At 42.3% G+C, this 17,518-nt stretch overlaps 1 protein-coding gene across 2 annotated transcripts in view; it reads left to right on the top strand.

Annotated features, from left to right (window-relative positions):
* The first annotated feature begins 5 nt into the window (after positions 1–5).
* Positions 6–17,518, top strand: part of fer1l4 (fer-1 like family member 4) — a 62,640-nt gene continuing 45,127 nt past the window's right edge. For both annotated transcript variants that reach the window (XM_084063154.1, XM_084063153.1), the window contains exons 1-9: positions 6–355; positions 3,172–3,227; positions 6,116–6,204; positions 7,492–7,591; positions 8,543–8,637; positions 9,437–9,481; positions 11,040–11,198; positions 15,257–15,317; positions 15,906–16,037. In XM_084063154.1, coding sequence (XP_083919280.1) covers positions 277–355; positions 3,172–3,227; positions 6,116–6,204; positions 7,492–7,591; positions 8,543–8,637; positions 9,437–9,481; positions 11,040–11,198; positions 15,257–15,317; positions 15,906–16,037 — 816 coding nt within the window. In that variant the 5' untranslated portion in view covers positions 6–276. The remainder of the gene's footprint in view (positions 356–3,171; positions 3,228–6,115; positions 6,205–7,491; positions 7,592–8,542; positions 8,638–9,436; positions 9,482–11,039; positions 11,199–15,256; positions 15,318–15,905; positions 16,038–17,518) is intronic.

Genomic DNA, 17,518 nt, shown 5'->3' with positions numbered 1-17,518 from the left:
AGCAGAACCGGGGAAGCAGAGTAACGTTCTCTGAAGACACACTGATGAAGGCTGGATGGCCGAAACGTCTGTCATCTTCGTCACCTTGAGGCGTATGGAACAACAATAAAAAAAAACTGGACTTTTATTTCTAATTGCGACCCTCCACATTATGATTAAGCAGTTTGTTTGGATAACGCACCAGAGTGGTCAGAGCGCGGTGGTACAGTAAAGTGTGTTCTGAAGACACGCTAGACATCATGTAACACATACTGTACAGACAGATAAACAGACATCATGTCTATCAGCGTCAACCTGAAGAGAATATCCAATCTTCCTGGACGCTACGACCGCAAGATAGAGCTGACTGTTAGAGGTGAGTAACACACACACACACACACACACACACACACACACACACACACACTGGGTGGCAGTGGTTCAGGAGGTAGAGTGGTCGCTTGGGAATCGGAAGTGTACCGGTTCGATCCCCGGTTTAACCCTGGCTTAGTGTTAATTGTCCTTGAGCAAGACCCCCTAACTGCTCCTGAGTCCTGAAGAGCAGGATGGTGCCTTAATGGTTGCAATGTGTGTGTGTGTGTGTGTGTGTGTGTGTGTGTGTGTGTGTGTGTGTGTGTGTGTGTGTGTGTGTGTGTGTGTATGTGAATGGGTAAATGTGATGCGTATTGTAAAGTGCTTTGTATAAAGATCTTACACATGTACGCACACAGAGTCATGAACCCATAGCATCCCTATTCTGGCCATGTCATAATAGGTGAACATTCAGCAAAAGTTGTGTGCTGCTATTTTTGAACTGCTTAAGTATAAAATAATTGGTTTATGTTTTGTAATAATAAACTGTAAAAAAAAAAAAAAAACTAAAGTTGTCAAATAATCATACAATGTTTGCCTCTGAGATGTAGTGAAGTAGAAGTATAAAGTGGACGTACTCGCGTAAAGTAAAATTGCCTAAAATTTGTACTTCGTTACTTTCCACCACTGGTAAGTGCACACTAAGGATGTTTACCTGCAGAATAATTGTCTCCATAATTTCAATGATGAATATTGGCGCTATCATCTTTGATCCAGGGGTCTTTAACGTTTTTCAGGCCAAGGACCCCTTAGCTGAGAGAGAGATGAAGCAGCATAGACTTGCTTGACATCACTATCATCAATGTTGTGTAAATAGTTTTAGCAAAATTTAGCCAAAAAATAAAACAAAAAAAGACATTGCAATGCTCCTTATCTTTCCACTCCTTTCCAGATGTATAGAGACATGTCATGACGTCATTAATGTCAAAGAGTAACCGTCAGGAAAGCATGTTGGCATTGATAAAAGGAATTGATACGCTCCGAGCCATATGATGTTGATTCACTGAGTTAACAATTTGGATTCTCTAACAATTCAGACTGCATTAGTCACAGCAGCGTCTAACAGTATGTTGCAACTCAAACCAGATACACTGTGTCTACGTAGAGAGAGTACATTGTCAGTACAACATTGTAGACTACAGTGTTGAGCAACTCCCAGCTACATTTAATAGCATTGTATAAGGACGTGGTTAGTACCTCCCTTACCACCAAACTCTACTTTAATGTGCTTTAGTCGTCAATGATTGATTGATTGATTCCCAGTGGTGGAAAGTAACTAAGTACATTTACTCAAGTGCTGTATTTAAGTACACTTTTGAGGTACTTTTACTTTACTGGAGTATTTCCAATTTTCACTACTTTTACTTCCACTACATCTCAGAGACAAATATTGTACTTTTACTCCACTACAATTATTCAATAACTTTAGTTACTAATTACTTTGCAGATTTTTTATTTTATTTTTATTACTATTACAAAACCAGTATATATACTTTGTCAATTTGACTATTTTCAAAGGATTTTTATGCATTTTACACATTTGAAAACTTGTGAAATGGGACCTTCAGAGTATTTTTACATTGCAGTATTGATACTTTTACTTTAGTTTCCACCACTGTTGATTCCTTTATTGACAAAAAGATGCATACGGACATATTTGCACGCATCTGCTAAAATTATAATACAAAACAGCTTGAGAGCTTATTTCCATGTTGGTCCTTTGAGTCATTGCCATAACTACAACAAATACAACCACATGTATTAAACAAAGAATCACAGAGTAAACAAACCTTTGAGCTACAACTAAACTAAACAGGCTCCATCTGGAACTCCTGCTGAACGCCCAAATAGATGCACAGTAGTTGCTCACATTGTTCATGATCGGGCACAATCTCCATTTGAAACAGTTGGTCTCTGCACTCTACTCTGGCTTTTATGTGCACCCCAAAATGTTTTTAAGTTGCTTAATTTAATATTTAGATATTCGTTTTATCATTCAAACTCCATGTTAACCATGTTAGACTTATTGTAAAAGCACATCCCTGCTTCTGATGACTGATATACGGTGTCCATCTAATGAATGGATAGCTTTTAGATTAGTTAATTTAAGCATGGACTTCATGGCTTTTCATGCATAGACTTACATGACTCCTTGATGCACCACATTAAATGAAGTAATAACTAATGAAGGTCTCTCCATTCATTAGAAGGACAATATCAGTCACCAGAAGCAGTGTGTTTTCAACGAGTCTAACATGCATTAGAAGGACAATATCAGTCACCAGAACCTGGGAATGTATTCAATGAGTCTATATGGTTTAAAAGAAGTTTGAAGTTCAGTGGGTTTATATAGGAAGGAGCGTCTCTGATCAGATAAATATCAAATATCTTAACATTGAGCAGAGATGAAAATTACCCCAGAGGTATTTTAAAGTGAAATTCCCCTTTTTACTGTCTGTGTTAGATTCCAAAGCCGACCACTGGACAAACCAGTGATGTTCAGTGCTGTTGGCTGCGGCCTTATTTATTTGGGGGGAGGGGGGCATTATCTGTGGTACCTCAGATAACGGACAGTGGCCTACCAGCACTAGTAAGATCCATTTGTGTCTTAATCACTGTTCAAAACTCTCCAAAGAAACCTACCATGTTTCAGAAAAAGAATATAATAAAATAGATTTTGAAACGGGCATGTGAAATGTTGAGAAGATGAACTGCAGTATAACTGTCTGTCTGTCTGTCTGTCTGTCTGTCTGTTTGTCTGCCCTTATGCCTGACTGTCTGTCTGTCTGTCTGTCTGTCTGTCTGTCTGTCTGTCTGCAGGGTTCACTCATAAAACCAGGATCCTACAGTGTGAGAACGTCGCTGTGTTCAATGAGGTGAGCAGACCCGTCCATCCTATAACTATATCAGGTTCAGTGGGTGATATTAATACAGAGCTCAGGGAGCCGTTAGGGGTTAAGGTTAACCCATTTAGACCTGAGGCCGATTCTAAAAACGCCTTCTAAATCCTGACCTAAGTTTTCAGAAAAATGCATATTGCTTTATAGCAACGACTAGACACAGAGGTGTTCCAGGTCTAAATGGGTTTGTCTTGCTCATGAACGCTTCGACACAAACAAACGCTTCTGTTTCCCTGACAGCCTCTCTACCCACTCAGCTACTGATCTTTTCTTCGTGGCATAGATTGAACAAGATGTTCAGTTGGTACTAAGGGGCCCAAAGCGTGCCAAGAAAATACCCCCACCATTACACCTACACCATCAGCCAGAACTGTTGATAAAGGGCAGGATGGATCCATTCTTACATATTGTAGAAGCCAAAATACTGAATCTGAATGTCGCACGAGAAATTGAGACTCGTCACTCAGACCAAGCAACATTTTTCCAATCTTCTATTATACAATTTTGGTGACGCCTGTGCAAATTGTAGCCTCAGTTTCCTGTTCTTAGCTGACAGGAGTGTCATCTGCTGTGGTGTTCTGCTGCTATGGCCCGTCTGTCTCAACGTGTTGTGGGTTTAGAGATGCTCTTCTGCATACCTCGGTTAACGAGTGGTTATTTGAGTTACTGTTACTCAGCTCGAACCAGTCTGCCCATTCTCCTCTGACCCTGGCATCACTAAGGCGTTTTTGTCCACAGAACTGCCGCTCACTGGATATGTTTTTATTTTTGCACCATTCTCTGTGAACCTTAGAGATCGTTGTCCATGCCCTTGCCTGGTTGTCAGACTGAAGCTGTGTGGAGCTTCAGTCTGACATTGGCTGCAGTGTAGGCGATTACAAGGGGGCAGGCGATTAGAATCTCCCTAAACCAATTAGAATTGGTTTAGAATTTCCCTAAACCAATCACAAGGGATCCCCACCCCCACCTCCAATTCTCATAGGACGGTACTTTTTGTACCGAATAAATCCTAGGTTCACGTTACAACACCAGACCAAGAGGGGCAGTCCACTCAGAGAGTGGGCCGGGTCTATGGTCTGGAACCAGGCTACAGTAGATCAGCTGTTTCTGAAATACTCAGACTGATAGACAGAAATGGTGTCATCTTATAATGAGCATTAGTGAGGATATGAAGATAGGTTGAAAATGGGTGAAATCAGACTAATCGATTCAGTCTATTATAACGTGTTGATACGTTATAAAAATGTTGCTTCTCGATGAATCAATGAACCTACATGAGCAGGATTAACTCGGTTAGAGTTCAACATTTTGATTTCAATGTATTATTTTTGGGTAATTGTCCAGCCCTAAGCTCCATTAACTGTTGCACCACTATATAACTAGTGACTGATCCTAGATCTGTGTTAGGTAGCTGGTGTAAATAAGGAAGTGTTTGCTCTGTTCAGATTGAAGCTGTTTTAATGGAACTGATAACATCCAGAAACCACCACTCCCTCCACCACACACAGTGTGTGTTTTAAGTAGGTAAAAGTTTGCACGTCAGCTGTTGAAACTATTTCCGCAGTGGTTCATAGACATTAAGCCCATGGGCATAAGGGCTCATGTCCACATAATATGAAGAATGACGCTTTGGATATCATCAAAATATTATATTTATAGAATGAACCTACGCTGGCTATTTTCAAATTGCCAATATTACTGTAACAAATTTTGCTAGGGACCCCCTGGAACCTCCTCTACCCCTGGGGGTCCCCGGACCCAGGGCCGCATTAAGACCCCTCAGGGCCGTGGAACACCACAAAATCAAAGGCCCCCCCAGTGGCGTAATTTCACGCACATGCACGCGCACAACCTGCACGTGTGCGCTTCGCGCGTGAAATTTTTCGGGTCTAATTCGGTCTAATTCGGGTCTAATTCGGTCTAATTCGGGTCTAATTCGGTTCAATTTCACCAATATAAATCAACATTTTTTCTTTAAATACACAAAAATTAAATACACAATTCTCACAGGGCCCTGCAGGCTGCGGGCCGTGGAACACAAATTCCACTAAGTTCCACGGTTAATGCGGCCCTGCCCGGACCCCACTTTGAGAACCCTTGCCTTAGGGCATGTTCAAAAGATGTGTGTGCGAAGACTACAAATTGTCGCACTGTAAAAAAAAAAAGGGGAAACAATTTGTAAAATATTATTCTGTGTTATTTTATGGTAGTCTGCTTAGCTTATATTGCATTTTGACTCTGATATCTTGGATTTTAACAGGATTTGTGTCTTTAATTGAAAGTCCAAATAAAGAAATGAGAGCAGGCCATCTCACAGTTAGGCTACAGATGTAAACTTTTGGTTTTTATCTTTGGTATTCGGGGGCATTCAAATGGCCAGCCTCTTACCCATGATTGATGGCCAGGATCAATCATGGGTAAAGGAAACAAGGCCTCTTCCAAATTGAGCAGCTTCCTATAATTGCTGACACTGAGCAGCAGGCTACCATGCTAACAGTTTTACCCTCCTTTTACCCATGATTGATGTAAAAGGAGGGCCAAACAGCTAGCATGGTAGCCTACTGCTCAGTGTAGGAAGCCGCTCATTTTGGAGGAGGCGTTGTTTCCTTTACCCATGATTGATGTCTGGTGTGTTTGACAAGTATGCCAACATTATTGCATGTGACAATGTTCTGCCTTATAGGCACTTTGTAACTGTCTGTTTTCCTATTGTCTGACTGCACTGGCAGTGTTAATAATTATGTCCTTTGTACAAAACTTCCGTTTATGAGGACATAAATACACATTTGTGTGTGTGTGTGTGTGTGTGTGTGTGTGTGTGTGTGTGTGTGTGTGTGTGTGTGTGCGTGCGCGTGTGTGCGCAGTACTTCCGCTGGCCTCATTATGGTAAAGTGATCAGCGATGAAGTCCTGACTGTCAGTGTCTACAACTGTAGCAAGGTGTTCTCTAACAGGTAACACACACACACACACACACACACACACACACACACACACACACACACACACACACACACACACACACACACCACACGCACGCACACGCACGCACGCACACACACACACACACACACACACACACACACACACACACACACACACACACACACACACACACACACACACACACACACACACACACACACACAGATTACTATACTTATGACTTATGAGGACAGCAGCATTTTAGGATGGTGATTTTACCATTTTGTGCCATTTTTAACAAAGCCACGTGCAACCACTTGTAAATCAGGCATAATTCTAAACCTAACCTAAATGTTTAATCTTAACCCTAACCAGAATCCATAATTATAAACCTAACTCTAACTCCCACAAAACAACCATTTCTCTTGTATTGACCTGGAAATTGTCCTCACAATCTATTTCTCAAATTCTACTATACTTGTGGGGACATTTGGCTCTCACAAGTATAGAAATACAAATGTGCGTACGCTTGATGGTGATACCATATTTTAGAAATATTATAAAATGTAGCTACGATCTTTTCTGCAAAAAAAACAATGAAACAAGAGATATGTGTCTTTCTAAGTATGTAAACATGTTGTATACTTAATATTCACATTAATATATTCTAAATTATCAATAAATTGAGCTGAACATTTTAACAGTTAATATTTGATTGTCTTATAAACCCAACAACAAGTTGTGTTGTTTAAGAACAAACTAACTAGTTAATTGGTTATCTCGTGAACATGTCTCCATGGTTATCTCGTGAAATGTCTCCATGACATGTATATACCGTTTACAAAAAAAGTGTGAGCTTGTAGATCTACTATTTTTGGCTAAAGTTCTCCTCAGAATAGGGATGCTAGGGTTCAAGTGGTTAATGTACCAAAAAAAAATCATATTTCACGAAGATGTGGCGGCCCCCCTGTAGTAACTCTGAGGACCCCCTAGGGGTCCCGGACCCCCTGTTGAAGACCCCTGGTCTTGAAAGGGCCCCATGATATTTTTATGTAATCTGAGGAAAACCCTTGTTTGTTTTTAAATCTTGTTTTTCTTTTAGCTACAGTACATGTTATTGGTTTCTGTAGCTCATATAATATTTGATATAAAACAACAACATAATCAGCATGTGTGCGTGCGTGTGTGTGTGTGTGTGTGTGTGTGTGTGTGTGTGTGTGTGTGTGTGCGTGCGTGCGTGCGTGCGTGCGTGCGTGCGTGCGTGCGTGCGTGCGTGCGTGCGTGCGTGTGTGCGTGTGTGTGTGTGTGTGCGTTAGACTTCTGGGTAAGTTAGTGGTGAGTCTCCAACACGTTGTAACAGCTGGGAGGCTGCTGCTACGGGAACCACTGTCCGATGCCAACTACAGCCTGACTGACGTGAGTACACACACACACACACACACACACACACACACACACACACACACACACACACACACACACACACACACACACACACACACACACGTCTGAGGTCTCTTTGCAGAGACTATGCTGGCATCACCTGCCACCTTACAGACATTCATCTCATTAGGTAGCCCCATTTAGGACCTCTCCCTCCTCTATGTAGCTTTGAGATGAGGTCCTACGTGGGTCGGTGCCGTTTGAGCAGGACATTTTCGAATATTTTCCACATTTCATGGTCCTCAAACGGATAATAAATAACATCTGACAGTGACAGGGCAGCAAATTAACACCCAACACAGTTCAAATCACAAATGCACATCGTATCCAAAAAGTAAAGGTTTTCTGCAATGCTCTCAGATGTTTTAACTTTTAACGCGAAATAAAATCTATCCAAAGAGTTGGAAAAAAGCGTTTAAATTGCTTATTTACTCAGCCGGTTCCATAATATTTCTACTCTTATTCGTTGTGTTTATACCACCCGGAAGTATCATCCCTTTTGGCAGCGGTGCTGCCACTCCTCGTCGGATAATAAATAACATCTGACAGTGACAGGGCAGCAAATTAACACCCAACACAGTTCAAATCACAAGCGTTGATTGACTGCTGATACAAACAACATTGACACAGGGAATGATTTTGCATGTCACAGAAACATTTGAATGGCTATAAGTTCTAACTTTTGAACCATAGGGATAGGTTGTGCGGTCAAAATTATTATTTTTTTCATGACGCAACTCTCCATATAGGCCACGCCCATTTCCACCAAGATTTTCAGTCATTTAGCATTTACTTCTTTTTCGATTTTTGAAACCTCACGCAAATTGGTACATATTATCTCGTATTATGTCGTCAAGTAATGAAGTTGTATCTGTCAGTTTTTTTTTCCAGTATGTCGTTTAATGTAATGTTGTTTAATCGCAGATCTATGTGGAGTTAGACATCCGTTATCATCCAGTTCTAGGAGCAGCTGGAGCCTGGGATGAAAATGACTTTCTGAAGCAAGAATATGACCAGGAGTAAGATATTCTACTACTATATTTATATATGATACAGTAAGGTTTACAACATGTAAGTGCAAGTATTGAAACTGTCGTTCGTAGAGAGAGAGGGATACCTGTGTTAGTCATGAAGGAAAGATTCTGCTGTCAGCTTCACCCAGCTGATGGATGCTCAGATGGTTATGATTCAGAACTGATGACCCCCCCCCCCCCCCCCCCCCGAACTTTTGACTGTACATATGTTTCTTTTTGATTACTACTCGTTTATATGATGTGTTTGCTTTGCATCTAGTATTGTTTATCTGTATGTCATTAAATGTTTTGATGGATTGAGTACACAGTACCCTTTCTTGGGTATAATCCTCTTAGCAGGCCTTGTATAATACTGCTAATAAAGTATTCATCAATCAAGTGTTGCCCCCCCCCCACGAGTGTTTGTGGGGGAGCAGTTGGGGGTTAAGTGTTTTTCTCAGGGACACTTTGACACAAAGACGGTGGACGGGATGTGAACCGGGGACCTTCTGATTACCCATTCAGCTAAATATATTATTTTGTTTTAAATATCCACAGGTTGACAAACTAGACATAGCTATTGTTCTGGACACTTTATTTTAATATTGTGTAGATATCCATAGACATTCTACACAGAAATACTGCACTGCATGGCTGTTTAAGATTTTCTGATGTGGTCTGTAGAATCCTTTTTTTTGTGTGTGTGCTTTTTACCCCCTTTTCACCCCAATTTGACTTTAAAAATAATGAAAACGATAATAAACACCCCCCCCCTCTCCCCTCTCTCTCTCCCCCTATATTTCAGGTCAGGTCTGGTCATCAGAAATGTTGCGTTTGAGGACCCTGAAATGTGAGGCTTTAACACACACACACACACACACACACACACACACACACACACACACACACACACACACACACACACACACACACACACACACACACACACACACACACAGAATGTTTTAATAGCACAGATTGTAAGCTAACAGTGATCATGTGTATGGATTCAATGTTCAAACGCACGGTGACCCCATCCTGACCTTGACCTTAACCTTACCCAACCCATACTGTAGGCCTAACCCCTAACCTGTGACTTCAGCGTACAACAGTGTCGCGCTACAGTACTGAAAATAGCCAATCTACAAGCTTGTGAGCTTGTGGATCGGCTTTTTTGGAAGATAAAGTGGTTAAGTGTGTGTGTGGGTTTTATAAATATTGATTGACCAATTAATTATGAAAAGCATTAACAAGAGCTTGTGACTAAATAATAACTACAATGGATCTATTGGAACACAGGTTTTTGTTTTTTTACATTTCCTGAAAAGTAAGGGTTTTGGACATACAAGGCTTCCACCCGACAAGATGTGTCCTACCCATTAGACTGTAAAACAAATATGGACTAAGGGAACGATGACGTCAGCCGTTGTTTTCTACAGATTCTTTTTGAAGACACTTTTTCGGCATATTCAAATCCACCGTCTTTGAATTTCCGGTGCTGAAAATGACCCGGAAAACAAATGCTATTGGTTGGAAGGGTGCAGATGCGATCATTAAGACCGGGAATGCATCTGTGTCATTTTAAGATGTCTTTGGCTTTAAAAATGGCAGATATGCAAGATATACAAAACATAGCAAATATACAAGCTCATAGCGCGGAACCGAGTGCTGTGCTATGAGCATGTAGATCTGGTATTTTTTTTTATTATTGTGAAAGATTTGTGCTAATCTTTGAATATATATGTTTTAAAGTGAAAAGGTTTTACTCCGATCTGTCCCTGGAACAACATATTTTGAGATGGGGGTCCTCGGCCAAATACATATCATTTTGGGGGTCCTTGACATGGAAAAAGTTAGAGCACCACTGATAGCAACATACTGTTAGAATTTTGAAAATATTTTTAGATATGTATTTGGCCGCGGACCCCCATCTCAAAATGTTTTGAGTAACAAATGTTCGCTTTAATGAATACATATTAAAAGATTTGGACACATTTTCACGAAAAAAAGAGCTGAAAAAAAGGGCACGAGTGCCGCGCTATGAGCTTGTAGATCTGCTCTTTTTTTAATAGCCAAAGAAATCTGAAAATGACACAAATGCGTTCCCGGTCTTAATGGGTTAAAGTAGCAACAGAAAGCAATGATTACTACAGTAATAAAATCTAATGTAAAGTCCGATCAAATCCCCATTGTGATCAATGGTGTGGTGATTGTTCTGCCCAGCAGCAGGGGGGGGGGGAATAGTGACACCTGTTGGGCCATTAATCAGATCTGCAGGGAATTCCCATTTTCCCATTTCCTTATTGGATTAATTTAAAATACGGAAGCTTGCTGTCTGTGTGTGTGTGTGTGTGTGTGTGTGTGTGTGTGTGTGTGTGTGTGTGTGTGTGTGTGTGTGTGTGTGTCAGTGTGGGTCAGGTGCAGTTGGACAGAGAGGCTCGTCGGCTGGGCAGGAGTCTGGTTGGAACTGGAGACCAGGACGACGACGAATACGATGACGATGATGACTATGACGATGACCTCACCGACCTGGAGGCTGCCAACATCACCTTTACTCCTCTACTCAGGTCTGTCTGTCTGTCTGTCTGTCTGTCTGTCTGTCTGTCTGTCTGTCTGTCTGTCTGTCTGTCTGTCTGTCTGTCTGTCTGTCTGTCGTGCAGACGGTGGTGCATTTCTATTACAATGCGCACGCACGCACGCACGCGCGCACGCGCTCACACGCACGCACATTCACACACATTCACACGCGCACACGCGCACACACACACACACACACACACACACACACACACACACACACACACACACACACACACACACACACACACACACACACAGACACACACACACAGACACACACACAGACAGACAGACACATTCACCCATTCATGCACGCACGCACGCACGCACACGCTCACACACACACACACACACACACACACACACACACACACACACACACACACACACACACACACACACACACACACACACACACACACACACACACACACACACACACACACACAGACACACACACAGACACACACACAGACAGACAGACACATTCACCCATTCATGCACGCACGCACGCACACGCTCACACACACACACACACACACACACACACACACACACACACACACACACACACACACACACACACACACACACACACACACACACACACACACACACACACACACACACACACACACACACACACACACACACCAACCTTCCTCATCAGGAGCAGTTTGGGTATAGTAGTGTTTCCATATCGTTTCCATACATGAAACACTTAAGCCCTATTTGATACTTTTGTCTAAATTGGACAAATTGTCTAAATAAAGGTACATTTTTTGATACCAGCACTTTTGTACTTTTACTTAAGTACAATTTTGAATACAGGGCTATTACTTTCACAATGATTTCTACATTGTGATATTGATAATTTTACTTAAGTAAAACATCTGAGTACTTCTTCCACCACTCTCTGTACACACATGGCTACAGCTGTGCTCCCTACATTAACCAGTTCAGCCATAATTTAAATTTTAACCATTGTTCAAAAATAGCATAAATAACTGATCTACAAGATCACAACAAGCATTTTGACATAATCTGGTAGCTTTGAATTAAAAAAAATCTTGGACTAATGTAATACTGAAAATAGGGAGGTCAGGGTTAATATGTTTGACTTGTTTTAACGTCATGTTGACACCATCCAAACGGAAGACATGTTTGAGTGACATCATGCAATGACATCACAATGTCATCATCACAACCATGTCCTTTAGAATTACATGTCAACTAAAAGAAACATCATTTAGCAACGAATCCAGCTGGATGTGGTAACCTCTGAAAATTACAACGCTTCTGAACAGATTGTCTGCTGTGTAGCGTGGAAGACTACTAGAACGTGCCTGGACTGTGTTGGCGATTCAATTGTGGATTTGTCAAACTTTGTAAGCCACTGAACAAATATAGGCAACACTGCACCACACAGCAGGACTCTACTTTTACAGAGAAATGTACTGCTGGACGCTGCATCTGAGTGGAGGAACAAAGAGCTGTTATAGTGCTGATGTTGCTGTGGAGCACATGGTGTACTCCTTTGAATATCTCCAAGATGGCAACGTTGCTCAGATTGAAGTGTATGTCTTCAACACAGTGTCTCTACGCTGGATGAAGTTCCCCCTAGTGACAACTGGAAGAGGAGAACGTCCCCTTGAGGTTCCTTCCAAGCTCTCTGGCTACACAGCTGTGCTGATAGAAGATATCATCTACATCTGGGGAGGGTATCCTTACTGCAACATGATTTTTGCATTTGATGTCGGCTCCCACAGATGGTTCAAACCCATGATTTCTGGGACTGTTCCAGAGGCGAGAACGGACCACTCAGCATGTGTCCTGGGGAAGGTCATGTATATCCATGGAGGATTCAAAGGGCCGTCTGGATACTATAATGACATGTACAAGTTGGACACCACCACCATGGTCTGGTCTTTAATTAACACCAGTGGCACTCCACCACCTGCTTCATCACTTCACTCTGCCACCATCATCGGGACGATGATGTTTGTATGTGGGGGCTTTGGGCGCCTCCACAACGACATCAGAGTGTTTGACATAGAGAACAACTGCTGGCTGAGCAGGCCTTCAGCACAGCTTCCTTTCAGAGCAACCTACGATCATTCAGCCTTTGCCTACAAAGGAGAGCTGTACATCAACTGGAACCGGAACTTCAATATGTGGAAATTCAACCCAGAGACTTTCTCCTGGAAGAAGGTTGAGCCCAAGGGGAAAGGGCCGTCTCAGATGTATCATTCGAGGTGTTGCATGGTGGGAGATCGCATCGCCTTCTTTGGAGGATACAAGGAATTCAACCTGTACGTCTTAGACTTAAGTCCGAGCCTGAAGACAATATGCAAGCTAGCAGTTATTCAGTATGGTCTGGAGCAGTTGGAACTCCCACACAACATCAGGTGGGAACTGGCAGCCATGACTAACAACAACTAAAACAAAGTCCACAAAGTTCTGTCAATTAAAAGAAAAACTTTCTTTTTTAAATTACGCTAGAAGGCGCTCTTCCGCAACCTATGAATGATCCCTTGACTGCAAGAGAAGGAATGGACGGATGTGACGTCATCCCAAAAAGATTCACTTCCGTCCACTCCTATGCTATGAGATGTAGAAAAACACATCTAGCTTGGATTTCTTCTTTTTTTGTGTGAAAATGAGCCATATTCAACTGCCGATAACAACAGACATTGGACGATCACGGTAAAGTGATCCAGACAGCCTTTGTTTACATACGTGGTTTCCGTGGCTCTCCGTGGATTGTCAAAATAAGGTAAAAATCACACCCAAGTGATGGAAGCTCACTTAAAAAAAAGAAGGATTTTTCGAAGTGCGTGGTGATATTTATAGGTTATTATTTCATCATGCGTCTCGCTAGCCAATCAAACCAAAGGGTCTGAATAGAGTCAGCCAATCACGGTACGGCGAAAAGGGTGTGAATAGAGTCAGCCAATCACAGTACAAGGAAAGGCGAATTCCCAACCCCACTTATAGGAGCGGCTACACCGCTCAAAAAATGCTGGCAGTAGCGGATTCATTAATTAATTAATACCTGGCAAAGAATGTGTTAATAAGAATACTTCTTGTTTGGTATATCTGCACCAAATTAATTCCTTTGTATTGCTGTTTGTGATTAATAACGAGACCCAGTCAGAGTCTGATGTTTCAACATATAACTATAGTTTTCTCTCTTTTTTTTTTACCCCCTTTTCTCCCCAATTTAGTCGTTATAACAATTAATTCCTCCCCACACACATATCTGTGTGTTGTCACCACTGTTGTATCCTACTGACTCACCTGCCAGTGAGGAGCCCCCACTTTTTAAAAACCTTTTTGTCTCCGCCAGGAGACTATGTTTTCACTTTCCGTCCGTCCCCCCCTCGGCCAAGCTAACATTGGTCAAGCCTCACGTGACACGTGACAATACGTTGAAAGAGTGTGCTCTGATTGGCTAGTGAGACGCATGACGTATAGCGGCCTATAAATAGATGTGTCACTTTGAAAGAGTCTGTCTCTCTTTCAAAGTGAGGTAAGACAGGAATAATCACGAAATGGCTGAGAAATGGCGGAGCAATACATTATGTAGACACACTGGTGTCATCACAATACGTAATATAAATAGCTTAGACAGGATTAATCAATATTTGCTGGCGGAGACTTGTGCTCCGAGGATCACATTTTCTAGTTTTACCATTTTTTTCCCCCAACACTTTTTTCCACCTCTCCAAACTGCCGCGTGTTTGTATCAGCAGTCAATCAAAGGTTGTGATTTGAACTGTGTTGGGTGTTTGCCAGCCTGTCACTTTGTTGACATTATGGCTACAGAAGTTGACAGTCAATTATACATGAATCTGTAAAGTAATGAGATTTATGTATCTGAAAGGTGGCAGACAATGCATGCATGTGACACGTGTGTGTGTGTGTGTGTGTGTGTGTGTGTGTGTGTGTGTGTGTGTGTGTGTGTGTGTGTGTGTGTGTGTGTGTGTGTGTGTGTGTGTGTGCGTGTGCGTGTGCGTATGTGTGCGTGTGTGCGTGTGTGTAGTAGGTGCAGGCCTCTCTCCAAACACGCTGCGGCAGCAACTCCCAGAGTGCAGAGCTTCCAGGTGGGTTTGAGTACTAATTATAATAGTAGTAGTAGTAGTAGTAATACTAATAGTAGGAGACGTTGGCTAATATTGTAAGTAAATATATGGCTAGTGGTACTGTAGTAGTAGCAGCAATACAAATAGTAGGCCTACTCGTAGTAGGATTGTAATACTCTCTAATATGGTTCTATGCATCTGTATTATATTAACATCATTTCTTATTTACTGTTTATTAGGACTGGTACTATTGCTAACTGCTAAGTATTTGAATATTCTATGTTTGAATATGAGCGTGTGTGTGTGCGTGCGTGCATGCGTGCCGCGTGCGGGTGTGTAAACCATAGCCTGTGGGATCGGTGACATCACCCTTTGGTTTCTACAGACCTGTTTGGAAGCCACTTTTTCTGCAAATTCAAACCCACCATCTAGGAACTTCCGGTCCCGAAAAGCAACCGGAAATGAATGCTATTGGCGGGAAGTGTAGGACAGTGACACCTGCTGGGCCATTAATGAGAACTGCAGGGAATTCGGCACTTCCTTATTCATTTAAAAAAAAACGGATGCTTGCCGCCTGGGTGTAAATGTGTGTACTGTGTGTCTGTCCAGGTGAATGTGAACATCTTGGAGGCCCAGCGTCTAATAGGAGTGAATATAAACCCAGCTGTGTTCGTCAGGATCGGAGATCAGAAGAAAAACACTGCCACACAGAAATCTACCAACTGTCCCTTTTACAACGAGGTACATGTACTCTACAATACGAGGGATGTAACATTATTGTTGTTATCGGGATTTCACAATAACAAAAATGTCATGCGCCTGTGATGGGATCTACCTGGTAATCAGGGCAGGCCGAATATATTGTATTGTTTTGTTTGAACAACAGTGGAGTAATGACAGTGAAACAGCCTCTACTTAGTAGCAACTCTCTCACTGATCGCTTGGTTATTTAGCTAAACATCTAACCCTGTTGGCTGAGCAACATAGATTTGGCATTTAGCTTAGCTTTAGTAAAAAAATGTTTGTTACTTTATTTTGGTTTTAGGGTTAGGGTTAGGGTTAGGGTTAGGTTAGGGTTATGTTATTTAGTTCTTATTTTTGCCTGATTTTACCGATTTATAAAAAAAAAAAAGTCCAAACATTTTTTTTGTGCAAAATCGATTGGGTGGGCCAGCTTTCACCCATGGCTGCGCCCCTGCATTCAGCTTAGCAGCTAACTTAGCTTTAGTCAAACAGTGCTGCCAGCTCTGTACCAAGAGACACAAGCTAAAGTGACACAAAGCCTCAAACAAGCGGAGTGCATCTCATTAATCACATGAACCATACAGTAGCATCCCTATTCTGAGCACGACATAACATTGGACATTTGGAACATGATTTATTGTATTCATTCATTTTAAATATCATGATAAATATACTGTGGACTTGTTATCGCGATATTATCATATCGTTACATTCCTAAAAATACATAAAATATAATATAATAAATATAGCTGCAAGCAGCAATGAGCGGTTTCGAGAATAATGGCAGACTGGCAGACTGTGACAGAGTGGCAGACTGGCAGACTGGCAGACTTTGACAGAGTGGCAGACTGGCAGACTGGCAGACTGTGACAGAGTGGCAGACTGGCAGACTGGCAGACTGTGACAGACTGTGGCAGACTGGCAGACAGACAGACTGTGGCTGACTGGCAGACTGGCAGGCAGACAGACAGACAGACAGACAGACAGACAGACAGACAGACAGACAGACAGTGACAGAGTGGCAGACTGGCAGACTGTGACAGACTGGCAGACTGTGACAGAGTGGCAGACAGACAAACAGACAGACTGTGACAGAGTGGCAGAGTGGCAGACTGGCAGACAGACAGACAGTGACAGAGTGGCAGACTGGCAGACTGGCAGACAGACAGACTGTGGCAGACTGGCAGACTGGCAGACAGACAGACAGTGGCAGACTGGCAGACAGACAGACAGACTGTGACAGAGTGGCAGACTGGCAGACAGACAGACAGTGACAGAGTGGCAGACTGGCAGACAGACAGACAGTGACAGAGTGGCAGACTGGCAGACAGACAGACTGTGACAGAGTGACAGAGTGGCAGACTGGCAGACAGACAGACAGACAGACAGACAGACAGTGACAGAGTGGCAGACAGACAGACAGTGACAGAGTGGCAGACTGGCAGACAGACAGACAGTGACAGAGTGGGAGAGAGAGA

Source organism: Gymnoscopelus microlampas (genome assembly GCF_963454915.1).
Source record: "Gymnoscopelus microlampas genome assembly, chromosome: 7".
NCBI classification, from domain to species: Eukaryota; Metazoa; Chordata; class Actinopteri; order Myctophiformes; family Myctophidae; genus Gymnoscopelus; species Gymnoscopelus microlampas.
This window is presented reverse-complemented; position numbering and strand designations above follow the sequence as displayed.